Consider the following 17,213-nt stretch of genomic DNA (forward strand, 5'->3'; position numbering starts at 1 on the left):
AATAATCTTAGATAATATGAAGAAAGAAGGGGAGAGGAAGAAAAGAAGAGGAAACATATGGCATTAGAAATGAGAGAGAGAAAGAGGAAAAGGAAGGGAGAGAGGGAGAAAGGTGAGACAGGAGAGAGAAAAAGAAAAGAGACAAAGACACAGAAGAGAGAGCAGAAGACAGAGGAAGGACAGAGAGAGGAAGAGAAAGAAAGAAGGAGAGCAACTGAGAGGCTTCAGTAGTCGAATGGATAAATAAACTGTGTACATCCAGACACTGAATAGAATTCAGTGCTAAAAATAAATGAGCTATCAAGCCATGGAGGAAACTTAAATGCATATGACTAAAGAAAGAAGCCAGGTCGGCCGGGTGGTGCAACGGTTAAGTTTGCACATTCTGCTTTGGCTGCCTGGGGTTTGCCAGTTCCAATCCTGGGTGCAGATATGGCACTGCTTGGCAAGCCGTGCTGTGGCAGGTGTCCCATATATAAAGTAGAGGAAGGCGGGCATGGATTGTTAGCTCAGGGCCAGTCTTCCTCAGCAGAAAGAGGAGGATTGGCAGCAGATGTTAGCTCAGGGCTAATCTTCCTCAGGAGGAAAAAAAAAAAAGACAGAAGCCAACCTGAAAAGACTACATACTGTTTGATTCCAACTGTACGACATTATGGAAAAGGCAGAACAGCAAAAAGATCAGTGTTTGGAGGGGAGTATGGAGACAGTAAAAAGATCTGTGTTTGCTAGGGAGTGAGGGCAGGGGGAAGAATGAAGAGGCAGAACGCAGAGAGATTTTAGGGGGGGTGAAAATACTCTGTATGATACTATAATGGAGGATACATGTTGTTATACATTTGTCTAAACCCATAGGATGTACAAGAGTGAACCCTAATGTGAACTTCAGACTTTGGGTGATGATGATGTGTCAGTGTAGGTTCATCAACAAAGTGGTAACAAGTATACCACTGTGGGGACGGGGGGTACTGATAATGGTGGATGCTATGCATGTGTGGGGACAGAGAAATCTCTGTACTTCCCTCTCAGTTTTGTTGTAAACTTAACACGGCTCTAAAAAATAAGGTCTGAAAAAAGAAAGAAAGGAGATGGGGCAGTGAGGGAAGAGCCCTTACCAGAGGGTTGGGGTGGCCGTGCCCACTCGATGAAAGGATGGCGGTGTTGAATGATGGCTCGCTGGCATTTCGCCACATCCCCATTCTGTTCAATCATATCCACAATTTCCTGAATCCATGTTGTCCCTGAGGCCAGGATGAAAAGGGCGAGAAGCAGAAACCTGTTAGACAATCTGCCTAAGCGTCCTGGGTAATTGAGGGGCACATGGGGACTGACTGGTGTTTGGTTCAACCTTCCCTCAGGTCAGGATCCTATTAGCCATGACAGATGGACGTCCACGTGGGAGAAACACTGAATCTCTATGGAGAGAGGAGCAGTACAGGCAAAGCCTCACGGTGCTCTCACCCGGGAGCAGTCCCCGGCAGAGCACAGCAGGCTGATCCTCTAAAGATGCTTGACCCCCAGTAAACCCAGGATGCTGGGTTTAAACTTAGCATACTGCACATCTGAGAGTGAGCACTGTTGAGGAACAATAAGGAGCAGATTTCCTTGATAAGTGCAACATCCTATCAAGGGGCATTCTAACTGAGGTGAGCAGCCCCTGCTGACTCAGCAGGCCGAGGTCTTGCTGTCCCCTTTGCCCTACAGTCACCTGATTTAGGGTAGGTACAGATGAGGAGATCATCTGGCTTGGCCTCAAAGTGCTGGATCTCGCTCCAGTTGTCCACAGTTGCAGCCTGCAGGAGGATCCCCCCCACCTCTCTCAGTTGTAGCTGTCTCCCCAACTCTGTGGTCAGGGCCATACTGTCTTGGGATGAGAGAGAGTCTCTGTGGGCAGAGAATAGAGGAGATGTCATTTTACTTGTGGTAAAATACACATAACCTAACCTAACCTAATCACACAATGGTTACCATTTTAACCATTTTTAAGTGCACAGTTCAGTGGCATTAACTATATTCTCATTGTTTTGCTACCATCAGGACCACTATCCATCTCCAGAACTTTTTTCACCCAAAACCGAAACCATACCTATTAAATACTAACTCCCCATTTCCCTGTCCCCCATCTCCTGGCAACCATTCTACTTTCTGTCTGCATGAATTTGACTACTCTGGGTATGCCATATAGATGGAATCATATAATATTTGTCCTTTTGAGCTGGCTTATTTCACTTAGCATAATATCTTCAAGGGTCATCCATGTCGTAGCATGTCTCAGAATATCATTCCTTTTTAAGGCTGAATAATATTCCATTTAGCATGTACATAACACATTTTACTTATCCATTCATCCGTGCATGGAGATTTGGGTTGCTTCCACCTTTTGGCAATTGTGAATAACGCTTCTATGAACACGGGCATTCAAGTACCTCTTCAAGAGCCTGCTTTCAATTCTTTTGGGCATACACCCAGAAGTAGAATTGCTGGATCATATGGTGACTCTACGTTTAATTTTTTTTGGGAATTGGTATACCATTTCCCACAACAGCTGTGCCTTTTTGCATTCCCACCAGCAAGGCACAAGGGCTCCAATTTCTCCACATCCTCACCAACACTTGTTCTTTTCCGGGATTTTTAAAATTTTTATAATAGTGATCCTAATAGGTGTGAGGTGATATCTCAGTGGTTTTGATTTTTATTTCCCTAATGATTAGTGATGCCGAGCATCTTTTCATGTGCTCATTTGTCATTCATATATCTCCTTTGGAGAAGTGTCTATTTAAATCCTTTGCCCATTTTCAAATCAGGTTATTTTTGTTGCTGGTTTGAGAGAAACTTTTTTTTTTTTTACATTTTTTTAAACTTTTTATTAAGATTATGATAGTTGGCAACCTTGTGAAATTTCAGTTGTACTTTATTGTTAGTCACGTTGTAGGTGCACCACTTCACCGTTTGTGCCCTCCCCCACCCCCCTTCCCCCTGGTAGCCACCAATCAGTTCTCTTTGTCTATATGTTTAACTTCCACCTATGAGTGGAGTCATACAGAGTTCATCTTTCCCTATCTGGCTTATTTCACTTAACATAATACCCTCAAAGTCAATCCATGTTGTGAATGGGACGATTTTATCCTTTTTTATGGCTGAGTAGTATTCCATTGTGTATATATATACATATATATATATATATATATATATATGTATGTATATATGCCATATCTTTTTTATCCAATCCTCAGTTGCTGGGCACTTAGGTTGGTTCCATGACTTGGCTATTGTGAATAATGCTGTGATGAACATAGGGGTGCATGGGACTTTTGGAATTGCTGATTTCAAGTTCTTTGGATAGATACCCAGTAGTGGGATGGCTGGGTCATATGGTATTTCTATTTTTTGAGAAATTTCCATACTGTTTTCCATAGTGGCTGCACCAGTTTGCATTGCCACCAACAGTGTATGAGGGTTCCTTTTCTCTACAACCTTGAGAGAAACTTTTTATATGCACAAATTGAGGAAGCCAGAAGGAGTGGGCCACTATTACTCCAGAAAAATTGGCTACTGGGATTCCAGACAACATTTACTGCTACTACTGATAGTGGTAATGACCACAGTTGAAAGCTACCGTTTATTGAACACTTCAGTTTGCATGTGCTGGACTGAGTGACTTATATATGTTAACTCATTTTGATTCTTGCATAAAATGAGTATTAGAACTTTAGAGCTGAAAGGGTCCTTACAGAAAATGTAATAATAAGTGATTATTGGAAATTGAATAAAAGAATCTGGCCCAGTCTTCCTGTGGAATGGGCAAGAGGACTGGTGCCCACCTCGCGAGGCCCCTTGTCATGGTGGCTTCTACTCTCAGAGCGAGTTGAACCCTTTAGGATTGAGACTATGTTTTCAGAAAATGAAAGACTATTTCTGCAAAAATTTCAAATATAAGAAGCAGCTGTGCTTATAATGTGTCAAAGAAGGTAGAGTTTGGATGATACACATAAAATTATGGTGTGATCAACTTCAGGAGGGAGGAGGGAAGAAAACCAACATTTCTAACAAGACTTCTATATTAGATCTTTTACAAGCTTTTCTTTTCTCTTTTAATTCATATCACAATTTTATTAGGAAGGAATAATTAACACTCATAAATATGTGTGTGCATATATATATATATATATACATATAGCATATACATATATATATGTAGCAGCAAATTTGGAATAAGCTCAAATGTACAAATAAAAAAATCCATCACATAGGAATTATTATTTTGATGTATTTCTATCTGTCTTTTTAAAATATATATAGTGGTAGGCAGAATAATGGCTCCCAAAGATGTCCACATCTTAATCCCTAATATATTACACAGCATGGCAAAGGGACTTTGCAGATGAAATTGAGGTTAAGGACTTTAAGGCAATGAGATTGTCCTGGATTACCTAGCTGGACGTAATGTAACCACAAAGACATTTACAAGTGGATGAGACAGGTACAAGAACCAGTTGGCGCGATGCAGCAGCAGAAGAGGCCAGAGAGATTCAAAGCATGAGAAGGCCTCATCCCACCACTGCTGGCTTGAAGATGAAGGGGGCCATGAGCCAAGGCATGGCCTCTGGAAGCTGAGAACGAGCCTCAGCTGCCAGCCAACAAAGAAACGGGACCTTAGTCCTACAGCCACATGGAACTGAATTCTGCCAACAAACAGAATGAGATTGGAAGCAGCTTTTCTTAGGAGGCACAAAGGAACACAGCCCTGCCAACTCCTCAGTTTTCCCAGAGACACCCGTTTCAGACTTCTGACTTACAATGTGAGATAATACATTTGTGTTGCTTTAACCTGCTAAATTTGTGGTAATCTCTTATGGCAGCAATACCCTATATATACATTGCAAAACACTCACGGATGCTATGATGGGCTGAATGTGTCTCCCTAAAATTCGTGTATTGAAATCCTAACCTCTAGTACCTCAGACTGTGATGGTGTTTGGAAGCCAGGGTCTTTAAAGAGGTAATGAAGTTAAAATGAGGCTGATAGGGTGGGTCCTAATCTGACTGATGGCCTTGTAAGAAGAGGAGGTTAGGACACACAAGAAGACACCAGGGATGTATATGCACAGAGGAAAGACCATGTGAGGACACAGCAAGAAGGCAGCAGTCTGCAAACCAGGGAGAGAGGCCTCAGGAGAAACCAAACCTGACAACACCTTGATTGTGGACTTCCAGCCTACAGAACTGTGAGAAAATAAATTTCTGTTGTTTAAGCCATTTAGTCTGTGGTATTTTGTTATGAAAGCCCGAGCAGACTAATATGGATACTTTTCACTAAAGTTCAGAAACCAACTGTTTATTTTGAAAATATTTCTTATATTAATTATACCACTGAATAACAAATAGCAGATGAAGAGAAGTTTCCCTTTATAGAATTATTTCAACAAATAAATAAATAATAAGTTATAGAATTGTAATGTCCTTTTGCAGCCCTTAGTGATCAAAGAATCTAGGCATTTAACATTCCTAACGTCATGAAAGGAAAGAAAACCAGACCCTGTGTGCCTCTTGATGAGGAACACATTACCTATGAAGTGGTCCTGCCCAAAATATTGAACCTGAATCTGATTAAGCCTCTAAATTCAAGTACCAATTTACAGAAAGTGCAGAGAAAACTGGAACATGTTAAACTATACCATGGCTAGGCAATCAACAAAATCTAGATCTTGTGACAGTCTACAGGGAAAGAATACACTTTCTTTGAATAAATTGCAAGGGAATTGAAAAAAAAGATGGGAGTGTTGATGAAAATAATCCATAACCAATCTATAAATGAAAATTTGGGTGAGTTCATTCTGAGCTTAAATCTGAGGATTATAACCTGGGAGAGTCTTTCCACAAAGGAACAGAGCAGTCCAAAGAAGTGGGGGTATACAGGGTGGTTACATACCCTCAAAGAGTATGTTTCACATATGATTGAAATGTCCCTTTTACAATAGTCATGAGGCTGCTCTGTCAGCACAGCGATAGATGGAAACGGCAGATAGGTCTGCTGTCTCAGTGAATGCCACGGGGTGGCAGGTGTGTTGCCTCTGGCTGGGGGGTCACAGATGAGCGCTGCAATCGGTTCCCAGCCTAAAGAAAGATGCTTAATCTTTAAGGAGATGCCAACGTTGGGAGGGCGAGAGAAGTTGCACCTTTATCTCAAGGGCCTTTGCTCTTGCCATAGGGAATCTCTAAAGCAGATATACAATGCATGCTCAACTGCCTCGGTCAGGCCCTTTTGGAAAGACAAGGTCAGGCCGAATTAGGTTTACACAAAATGGCTTCCTCATATACTCCAATATATCCTATTACTTGCCATTTTTATTTGTCAGGAGGAACCTGTAGATTTACAAAAATGTGGCAGTGAGGACTGAGAGAAGTAAATGGGTTCAAGACATCTTTGGAAGGCATAGTCAATGGCACTTACTGATTGTTAAAAAGAAACAACAAGCCCAAATGGAATCACTTGCACTAAGCCCCGCTGAGACTTCATACCTAAACTAATTGCAGTTTCAGCCTCCCCCATGAGTGGAATTTATACTAATCAGTCTGGAATTTCCTGGTCAGCGCTAGTGAAGTGGTCTGCCTAGGAAGACCTCTGCTTTCCCCTAAGAGAAGGAAACCTTGCCTGAAACAATCCACTCTTTTCACTTCCTTGTCCCAATATCTTTCTTCCTATAAAAACCTTCCATTTTGTTCACCTCCTTGCAGCTCCTTTCTGCTTACTGAATGGGATGCTGTCTGATTCATGAATGTTTGATAAAGCCAATTAGGTATTCAAGTCTTCTCAGTTGAATTTTGTTTTTAACATGGCTAATCTGATGTGAAGTGGTGTAGCAGTGAGCGGAAGTCAAAGGTCGTGTCTGGATTTCCAGCTTGGGTAACTGGGTAGAGGGAGACGTCATTTATTGAGAAAGGGAACACTGGAGGGTGAGCAGTTCCTGAATGGGGTGGGTGTGAAGGGATGGCAAGTTCACTTTGAGGGGTCTTGAGTTTGAGGTACCTATGGGACATCCAGAGGAGAGGGCCCATAGGCAGGTGTAGTGTGGGCTTAGAGCTCCGGCCTGGAGATGATGTTTCATTGAACACATAGGCCAACTTTGTGTTAGGCGTTGTGCTTTCAGCACACGGTGGGTAGTTGAAGACCTGAGCCCGGCTGTGAGAGTGTGTGAGTTCAGAGTACAGGCAAGAACATGTGGAGTCCTGACAGGTGGCCGCATTCCGGGCCAACAGAGAAAGGAGAGCCACCAGAACCTGCTGCTTCCGAAGACCTGGGGGGTTAAATAATTTAACTGGCTCATGGAATATAGTTTCCACTGTACTGCTCTGTGTTAGAGGCCCATGGGGGGCATGATTAGACCTAGCTGAAGGGAAGACGTGCTTGGGAAGGATAGTCAAGGCAACAGGGCAATGTGGTGGGACCATAGGGTCTAGCAGTTCTCACAGGAGGAATTCCAATCATTATGACCTCTCCCTTTCCCCCTAGGTCCCTCATTGCTGGGCCACATTAGTGCATCGTCTTCACCCTTGGAGAGAGGGGCACTGTGCTAATGTGATTTATAATAAGAAAAATATATCTTGGTTTTTGTCCAGATCTCCTGGCCCACAGCTCCCAAAACCTTTGTAATTTCTTAAGTGGTTAGAGTAATAGGGGCATCCTTTGTTTTAATATTTTCTTTTGTCTTCAGTTCCTGAAATAGCTTCAGAGTGATAAGGTGAAATGGTGCTTTTGTAACTAAACACTTTCAATCATATCTGAGTTTATGTTAACAAGATGTTTGGAAGGCCCCTCAACAATCACATGTTGAGAGCTCATTGCCAAGGGAACCAACCATGTAATGAGAGGGTCAGAATTTTCAGCTCCTCCCACCCCTTCCCCATCTTTGGGGAGGGAAGAAGGGCTGGGGATTGAACCAGTCACAGTGGCCAATGATTTAATCAATCATGAAGCCTCCAGATAAATCCCAAATGTATGGGGTTTGGAGAGCTTCTGGGTTGGTGAACATGTAACCATGGGCCCTCTAGAACCAGATCAACTGATCACAGAGTAATTAAGAGTGGTTTTTCAGGAAGTGAAAATTGACCCTTGTCCATTTCAGGCTGGTTGAGACCACCAACCCATCAAATTGGCCTGCACAAATGCCCGGTAAGTGACTGTTTTGACATCAAAGGGCTGAAAATTCCACCCACAGATCATACTAACACCATCATTTTATGAACATGAATCTTACAAAGACCCATGAAGCTTGACTATGCTTTCACAGATCATTGATTACCTCTCGTCTCCTTACCTCCAATCATCTATCTTCACACTTCAGACCACCCTGCCAAACATCTGATAAATTTTGCCCCAAGGCCTGGATTGGGGAGACACATCTGAGAGTGTTTGCCTCCTGTCTCCTTGCAGATTGATCTTGCAATCAATCTGTATTCTTTTCTCAAAAGCTGATACCATAATACTTGGCTCTTTACGCACATTGGGCAGGAGAATCCAAACTTTGTGTGGTAACAATTTTGGCAACCATGAAGGGACTAGGTGCTATGGCTGCCCACCCAAGGCTCTGGAGCCCCCAGGGAGGTGTGGGGTCTTTTCCCTGACCCTAAGTAGCTGCCCAGACAATTTTGTCTAGAGGCTCAGCTGATTGGATTCCCATTTCCTGCCATGGTGCCCCAGGCCCCATGGTGCTCTTTTTCCTTTTGAAAGAAGAAACAGTGCCTGGATCAGATGTCTTTTGGGAGAGTGACCTTGTAAAAACATACCTGTGCCTAAATTGTCTAATAGTATTGTCAGAATTGTGGGTTAGAGTCCCACTCCAAGGGAAACAATATAAAAGGGCTATAGCTGCTGGGACGCTCAAGAGAATGGGTTAGAATCCCAAATTCTGGGTTAGTATCCCAGAAAACCCTTGGTTAGAGTCCAAGAATACTGATTCTGTGTCTGTTCATGTTTGTCTACATCTGATTATTTTATTTGTGAGAGTTGGCTGTTTGGGGACTGAGTTTCTCAGTGACCATAGCAAATTCTCTTTCGAAACTACCTTGTTTGTTGAGACCACCTTGGAAAAAGCCCCCTGAAATGGGAATAACTGTAAATGGCTGTCAAGATAATCCAGGATAATTTAAATTTACAGTGGCCACTTTGGGCTCTTTTTGAGCCTCCAAACCGAGGAACAAGGAAAATCTTTAATCTTTAAAGAACCAAGTGCTCCAACTTCCAGCATAATTGAGCAAAATCTAAAGGTTCCAGAAGCTGTAAATATTTACAAAGAACTTCAAAATCTTACTAAGCTTGTTTTGTGTCCTAAGGGCTTGGCTTGGTAATTGTAAAGTTCAGGGGGGTCCCAAAAATACTGTTGGACAAAAATGTGGTGGCACCCCATTTTGTGGTCACAGGTGGTTGGAGAGAAATGTGAGTGGCACTCCCTTTTGTGGCTAAGGGTCCTACCAAACTGCCGTCACCTCAGGTGAATTACATTGGCCGTTAGAAGGAATGTTCTGATTAGATAAGAACATTTAAGAGTGCACTTAAAAGTGAAAACTTCAAAATTCCAAAATAACCTTATTAAAAGTTGTGTTGCAAGAAGCTAATAGAAAATTAAGTTATAAAAGGTACTCAAAAGAAAAGCATATTAGGTCATGGCTTTATAGACACCCATGTAATCTACTCCCAGAGATAATGAGACTCAGAGAGATTTTCTGGGAAACTGCTACATTAAAGATTAATAGAGTTGCTCAATACTGCCAGGTATAGTTACTGCTCATCCTGGCTGAAACCTGACAAGATATTTGAAAGCATTTAGCAACTTACAATCAGCAATTTGGCCAAACTGGAAGCTGATATAAATAGCTGATAGGAATTTTTGGGGCAACTTATTCTCTAAGCTAAAATAAAACTAAGCACTCAGAGGGAAAGAAGTGAATTAGGGATGATATAGTTGGACAGGTAGATCAACCTATAATGTCATTTAAGTTACAACCCCAATATCTGAGGAAGTAAGAGCAACTGTCCTTAAGAAAATCTTAGAAAAACTCAAAATGAAGCTCTAGATTCAGAGTCCACCCATTTCCCTTATCTCAAAAAGTGTGTAATCTCTCCGGGGACTGTTATATAGCCCATCACCAATTTCTAAGACTGAAGGAAAAAAAAGTAAAAAAGGAAAGACAAATGGCCATAAGAGCACTCTTGCCCAAAATCTAGCATCTAGACTGTCTTCTCCACAAATATTAGTAGAAAGAGCTTAAAACAAAATTTAGATTCAATTATTCTTTCATAACTAGTGAACCTTATATTACTGTACCTGATTCATGGCAATAATTTTAAAGCAACAGCTGTGGAGTCTTTGTGTACTTGTCTCATAAGTATGTTATATGTGTGTGATATCTTACCATCAGATGATATGATTTCTAAAAGAGTCCTAGCCAATTGACTTAAAGTAAGTGCTTATATAAATTATTTCCAAATGTAATAAAAACTAACCAAATCTTTTTCAAGTTAGCATGATATAAAATAATCTTTGGTAAATGGAAGCTTATTTAAGTTTTTTTGTTTGATTAAAATAAACATGTCTTCAGAGTTGTCAGCATTGGATATGATACAAACATGCACCCTTCATTCTACCTGGGTTTATTAGTCAGATAAGCTTATATTTTCTCTGCTACAAAATTTGTCAGCAGAGATAATAGCTTAGAATGATAGCTGATTTCGTCTGATGTCTCATGAAGTTTTTGTAGGAAATCTAAACATAACTATTGGAAATGAGTAAACTAAATAGATATAAGTAAGATAAAGTGTTTGGGCAAAGTTTTAAACAATAATTATACTTTACAGCATGTATAATTAAAATAACTTCCAAAATCTCCTGGTAACTTGAAACTTTGAAGTTTTGCCAGGTTAAATTAAATGATGGAAAATTCATTGAATCTAGATCATTTCCAAATAAGATAAAATATTAGACATCATTGCTAAATATAAGTTTATCTACTTTTGGCTTCTTATTACAGAGAAATCAAAAGATGTCTGGGTCTATTAGTAAACATGTCTTGTATTTTATTAAAAAATTATTCTATGAAGTAGCATGTTTCTAGAGGCTATGAAAAGTATTTATAAACTTGCCAAGCCACAGAATGCTAACGTAAAAGACAGTTCATAGTTGCTTACTTCTTAGTTTTCATTAAAAATTAAGGTTTATAGGGGTTAAAATTCTGGTTAATATATGTGATTAAAGCTATTAAAATTAATAAGGGAAGCATCTTTGCATTCAAAGAAAGTAAGATGTATATTTTTAGTAAAGAAAGTATAAAAAATAGAGATATTTTTGTTTGTTTTGTTAAGAAAGATAAATTTGTCCTAAAATACTAGAAAGGAAAGAAAGCATAGGACAAATTCTGGATGTAAAAAGAAAGTTATAGAAGGTTTGTGGGAGAAGAACTCTGAGGAAAAACTATGCATGGTCAAGTTGGCTAAGATTAAAATGAATTTAATTAAGCAAATGAATTTTGATATCAAAAGTAAGATGTGTAAGACGGTACAAAATTAGAATTTGGTCTTCCTCTCTTTTAAAAGGATAATTTACTTAAAATTCTAGTCTGCTCTTGATAAAGACATTATAAAAAATTTTTCTTTATTTTGAGTAAATCTACCTGAGTGACAGAAATTCTATTTTGTCATAATAATTTCCTATGTTCAAAATGATGAGGTCTCTCTATTAATGTTTTTAAAAACTGTTTAATTCTCTGTGTTTGCCTTTACTGTGTGGGGGATCAGAATGGGCCACCTCAAAATGTGTCTCTTTGGCTTGATTATTTTTAAGAACAAAGACTCTGAAAGAAACTTTGGCCTTCCCCCAACTGCCTAAAAGAATTTAAGATAGAAGGCCTGTTCCAGGAAGGAGCTAATAGCATAACATAACATTGTCTATAGCCAGCCCAGCAAATACTTTTGTAACAAACATTTCCATTTGCATCCCCATGTAAATTGCCTTCTCCCCTTTGAAGTCTCAAACCACTACCCTCAGCATCCTCCTTTGTTCTTAGCTAAAGATGCTAATTAAGGCAATGGCTTTGGACTTTCTGGTGAGTTACTCAGCTTTCCTGGGTTTTTCCCATGTACACATGTTGTAAAGCTTTGTTTGATTTTCTCCTATTATTCTCTCTCTCGTCAATTTAATTCTTAGGCCAGCCAGAAGGGCCCAGAGGGTAGAGGAATTGTCTTCCTTCCCTACAAACATCTTATGCTGTCATTTTGGTTAAATGGATAACTAAGCATGATTTCACAGTGAGCTATGATCCTATTTGACCAAGTGTTTTAAAATCTTTTGATATTTTTGACAAACTTCATCTGAGACTTCTCAAAGAATTTATTCTCTCTTCCTATAAAGAGGAAGATATTAAACTAATTAGGCTTATTTCATATGTTAAATTACATGGGAAGCATTGTCAAATAAATGATGATAAACCTTCCTAGGTTATGTTATGTGGGTGGATGTTATTGGTATAAATGTTTTAAAAAATTTGCAACATTCCTAAAATTCTGATCTGTCCTGGTTGTCAGTCATAATTCTAAGTTATTATTTTAAAGCATTGTATGTCACAGAAATAACCAAGTTTCTTTGTAAATTGCCATTTTTGAGTCTTTTGTCATTTGCAAACAGTTGTTGTTTTACTCTGATGTTTTTGCAGATGTATTTCATCTTCGGAGAGATTCATGGAAAGGATTCTGACTCTTACTCTAGAATACAAGTTTCTGATAAACTTTCAGATTATAAAACTGAGCTGGGTAAGAAATTACAGAACTCTACTGGAGAAACTGATGACCTCATAAAACTGCTAATAGAAGATCAAGATAAAGAGTTGGTTACATGGGACTGAATGAACTGATGAGGATGATTATAATTTTTATGACTTTTTGTTTGAAATGTTGCTGATTTTCAAAATGTCTTATTTTTCCAGATTTAAGGAAACATTTTCCTCTTTTCTCTTAAGCTAACTATGACTTATAGCAATTTGGTAAATTATGCATTTGTAAGCAGAATTGAAATATTTATTTTTTCCTCCATGCCTGATCCCTCCACAATTTGGAAACTCGTTGATGAGTAAGTATTCTTATTTTCATGGCACTATAGTTATTTGTATAAATTCACTAAGAATCTGATCTTCTTATAGCAGGACAAAATTGGAAACATTGGTTATATTACCAAGGCTTTGACTGGAATGTCATATTTGAGAGAAATATGCAAGACCAGACAACTTTAACAAGGATTGACTTTATGGAACAAATAAAGCCACTTGGAAATATTGGCCTGGTACCTTGCTTACAAGGTTCCCAGCAAACTTACCAGGTGAGTAAAGAAGTTCACTTCCCTGGCAGGTGCAAGAACCTCAGGATATTTTGGGGACCTCAAGTAGAGAAGAATTCACCCAAATCTATATGTATTTCAGGTAGAGCCTGATGACTAGTCCTTGGCTTGGCTTTCCTGGCCTTGAGACGCCTTGAAAGTTTAATCTGAAGTTCCTTATAAAAAGTTCCAGCAAAGCAGATTTTAAACAGCCTATGTGACCAATTGCTATTCTTGCTGTGCTTATGTAAATAATTGGGTCAAGTTTGCTGAAACTAGAATTATTTTGCCAATCAATTAGTCTTAATTTGGCTCTCTTTGGTAAAAATGATGATTTTAGAGAGAAAAATTATGTTTCAATAGAAACTATAATACAGATTTGTGGATATTAGATTCTAGTTCTGTTAATTATCTATGGAGATTTTATTTTCTACCTGTAAACTGGACTGGATCCTGAATTCTTCTAGTCCCCTCAAATATCTGGCTACAAATCTCCAAACTAACATTTTCAATTTATTTCCATTTGGAATCATTGAGAATTAAAATGACACTTTTTCCTGAAACCCTGCAAACTGAAGTTGGACAGCTTGATATAAACTTAAGAGAGATTCATGCCTGTTGCTGTGTAAGCCACTCAGAAAGATATCTGAACACTGGATGACATCATCAGAGACATTTCAAGCTGGAAAAGATGCTTTGACCCTGTTGTCTAGAAATCTTGACTGACTGTCCCCTGGGCTCAGAAACTGGTTTATAATTTGCTCCAACAATTACACTTGTTTTTCTTTCTGTTTATCTATAAATACTTATTAAATACCTGGTTACTTGCTTACACATTATAGGCCTAACTTTGGGAGCCCACCTGCATCACTGCCTTACCAAGAGACTAGTTCCATGAGAGGCAACAACCTAAGCCCTTTACCAGTGGGAAGCAGCTAGAATGGTTGTCACTCATTTCCCTCAACAGTGAAGAATGAACAACAAAAAGGGGGGTGGTTTGTAACCATGGGCCCTCTAGGACCATTTCAACTGACCCCATCTTATCAACAGAGTAACAAGAGTGGTTTTTCAGGAGCATAAAAACGAGCCCTTGTCCAGTTCAGGCCAGTTGAGACCATTAACCCATTAAATGGGCCTGTAGAAATGCCCAATAAGTGATCCTTTTGACATAAGGGACTGAAAACTCCACCCTCATACTAACACCACCATTTTGTGAACATGCATCCTATGAAGAGCCATGAAGCTTGATTATGCTTGCACAGATCATCAGTTACCTCACTTCTCCTTATGTCTCATCATCTATCTAGACACTTTAGACTGCCCTGCCTTTCATCCCATAAATTTTGCCCCAAGACCTAGATCATGGAGACAAATCTGAGACCATATACCACCTGTCTCCTTGCACATCAATCTCACAATAAATCTGTATTCTTTTCTCAAAATCCCATGCTGTAAGAATTGGCTCTTTATACACCTTGGGCAACAGAACCCCAACTTTGTGTGGTCACAAACATGTAGAGGTGCTTGGAGGGTAGCAATCTGGAGAGGGCATGGAAGCTTTGTGCCTCTTCTCACATACTTTGCTCTATGCATCACTTCAGTCTGGCTGTTCCTGAGTTATATCCTTTATAATAAATCAGTAATACAGTAAGTAAAATGTTTTCCTGAGTCCTGTGTGCTGCTCTAACAAATTAATTAAACTGAAAAAAGAGTCTTGGGAACCTCTAGTCTCAAGGAGGTCTGTCAGAAGCAGAGGACTTTCAATTGGACTTGCAATTGGTGTCTGGGGTGGGGAGTGCAGTCTTGTAGGACTGAGCCCTTAACCTGTGGGATCTGATGCTATCTCTGAGTGGATAGTGTCAGAATTGAGTTAAATTTTGGGACACTCAACTGCTGTCTGGAGAATCTGAGACTTTCTTGGTGTTGGAATCCTCGTTCTCTCCAACATCTGGTCACAGAAGTATTCTATGAGTAGTGAGTGAGTGGTATAAAGAAGAAACAGAGGAAGAGTTTTGACTTTTACAGGCACAAAAATCACCACTTGAGTAACCGACTGTAAGCTTTTTCACCCTTTCACATCAGGTCAGATCAGATTATGTTTGCCTCCTTTGTGAAACTGTCCCTGACTCCACGGACAGAAATAATCATTCCCTCACATGGAACCCTATAGTGTTTTGTGAATTTTATAGTTTTTACTCTACTGTCCAACAATTACTTGTACATGTCAAGCCCCTTGAAGCATGGGGATCTGATCCAGTCCTCTTTGCAGGCCCAGCATTTGTCTTAGGCAATGGCTGGGATGAATGGAGAGCCCTTTTGGGGAGAACTAGTCACAGGCAGAGAAGTAGAGCTCGTTGGGGAGGAGGAGAAGGGAGAGAGGGTATTTGGGGAAGAGATCAGGGTGAGAAAGAGATGGTATTATGAGAGAGGGAGCTTTTGGAGATTTTTGCCTCAGGCCCCTGAATTTCTAGGTCTAACATTGTTAGGCTATGTCTGTTCATTACAAATATCTTTTATCTTAGGTTCCTTAAAATATTTTCCAGCTTGAGTTAATCAGTCTTACCTATACAGCAGCACCTACATTACTGTAGTAAAGATTAAAGTAATGAGTTAAGTAAAGGATTTCTTTTAAACCATATTCTTACCTTCAAGCTCCAGCTGAAAATTAGCAGCCCAAAGGCCTGGCCAAGGGTCAGTGAGCACAGAAAGTGCATTCCAAGGAAGCAGGGCAGTGTTCTCTTGGGATGGCAATTGCAGAGGCTCAAATACCACCGTGTCAGAGGCACATGGGACCTTCAGCAGGGAAAGGCTCTTTGTGGGGCTCTTGGTGTCAGTGTGGTAAGTTGGAGCCATTCTGGAAGAATTGCTACTGAGCAGAAACAAACCCTCTGACCCAGCCTGAGGAGGAGGAACTGTAAATGATCACTCAAATGTGGCCTTAGTCATTCTGCAAACCTCAGCTCCCTTGAGTTTATGCAAACTCGAGGGCTGTTTGGAGGAGAACACTGTTCCTTTCTCTGGGTTCATGCCCAACATCTGTGCACACCCATAACTGAGCTCTTCAGCAGACCTTGGCTCTTGTGCTGCTGTGGTTCCTCTGTATGGAGAGAATCTAAAACAGCTGGGCTTGTGGGAACATGGGAAGTGGCTGCAGGGCCAGATGCATCCAGCCCCAAATGGGCTCCTGCTCCTTTGGTGTTCTGCTTTCTGTTCTTGGCTCCTTGCTTGACTCACTTTCTACATTTATGACATAGACAGTTCCTGTCTCGAATTGATGTTTTAAGATTAAAAACAGCAATGTTAATGAAAACACCTTGCCTAGCACATAGTTAGTGCTTAAAAATGTTGGTTCTTCTTGCCTTTCTCCCCAAACTGTATTCATCCAAACCTAAATGCAGAGAGGACAGAACAAAATTCTAGAGCCCAGGTGTGTATTTATTTGTACCTTGCTTTGTCCTACAGAGGATATACTTTCATGGAGGAAGATTACATTTCCTAGTTTTCTTGGCTACCTGGGAAATCAAAATGATCACTGTATTAAACAATCTCTGGGGGGCCGGCCCTGTGGCTGAGTGGTTAAGTTAGTGTGCTCCACTTCAGTGGCCCAGGGTTTTGCTGGTTCAGATCCTGGGCGTGGACATGTCACCACTCATCTGGCCATGCTGAGGCGGCATCCCACATAGCACAACCAGAGGCACTCACGACTAGAATATACAACTATATACTGGGGGGCTTTGGGGAGAAAAAAATAAAATAAAATAAAAAGAAGATTGGTAACAGATGTTAGCTCAAGTGCCAGTCTTTACAAAAAAAAATCTCTGAACTGTTAACAGTTCTGCCAACACCCTACCTTGCTCA

General features: G+C 40.2%; 1 protein-coding gene and 1 long non-coding RNA gene across 5 annotated transcripts in view; one reads left to right on the forward strand and one right to left on the reverse strand.

The window, feature by feature from the left end:
- The window catches only part of LOC103539976 (sulfotransferase 1C2), a 38,529-nt gene extending 22,297 nt beyond the window's left edge, over nt 1-16,232 (reverse strand). For 2 of the 4 annotated variants that reach the window (XM_070571976.1, XM_070571978.1), the window contains exons 1-3: nt 16,001-16,217; nt 1,706-1,881; nt 1,113-1,238 (exon numbers count right to left, since the gene is read on the reverse strand). In XM_070571976.1, coding sequence (XP_070428077.1) covers nt 1,113-1,238; nt 1,706-1,856 — 277 coding nt within the window. In that variant the 5' untranslated portion in view covers nt 1,857-1,881; nt 16,001-16,217. Of the gene's footprint in view, nt 1-1,112; nt 1,239-1,705; nt 1,882-16,000 lie in introns of all 4 variants that reach the window. The other 2 variants (XM_070571977.1, XM_070571979.1) reach the window with 2 other exon arrangements.
- LOC139075500 (uncharacterized) overlaps nt 1-17,213 on the forward strand; it is a 70,333-nt gene that overhangs the window by 40,841 nt on the left and 12,279 nt on the right. The window contains exons 2-3 of the long non-coding RNA XR_011525877.1: nt 12,700-12,796; nt 13,183-13,358. This is a non-coding gene — a long non-coding RNA (uncharacterized lncRNA). The remainder of the gene's footprint in view (nt 1-12,699; nt 12,797-13,182; nt 13,359-17,213) is intronic.

Source organism: Equus przewalskii, chromosome 14 (assembly GCF_037783145.1).
Source record: "Equus przewalskii isolate Varuska chromosome 14, EquPr2, whole genome shotgun sequence".
Classification (NCBI taxonomy): Eukaryota; Metazoa; Chordata; class Mammalia; order Perissodactyla; family Equidae; genus Equus; species Equus przewalskii.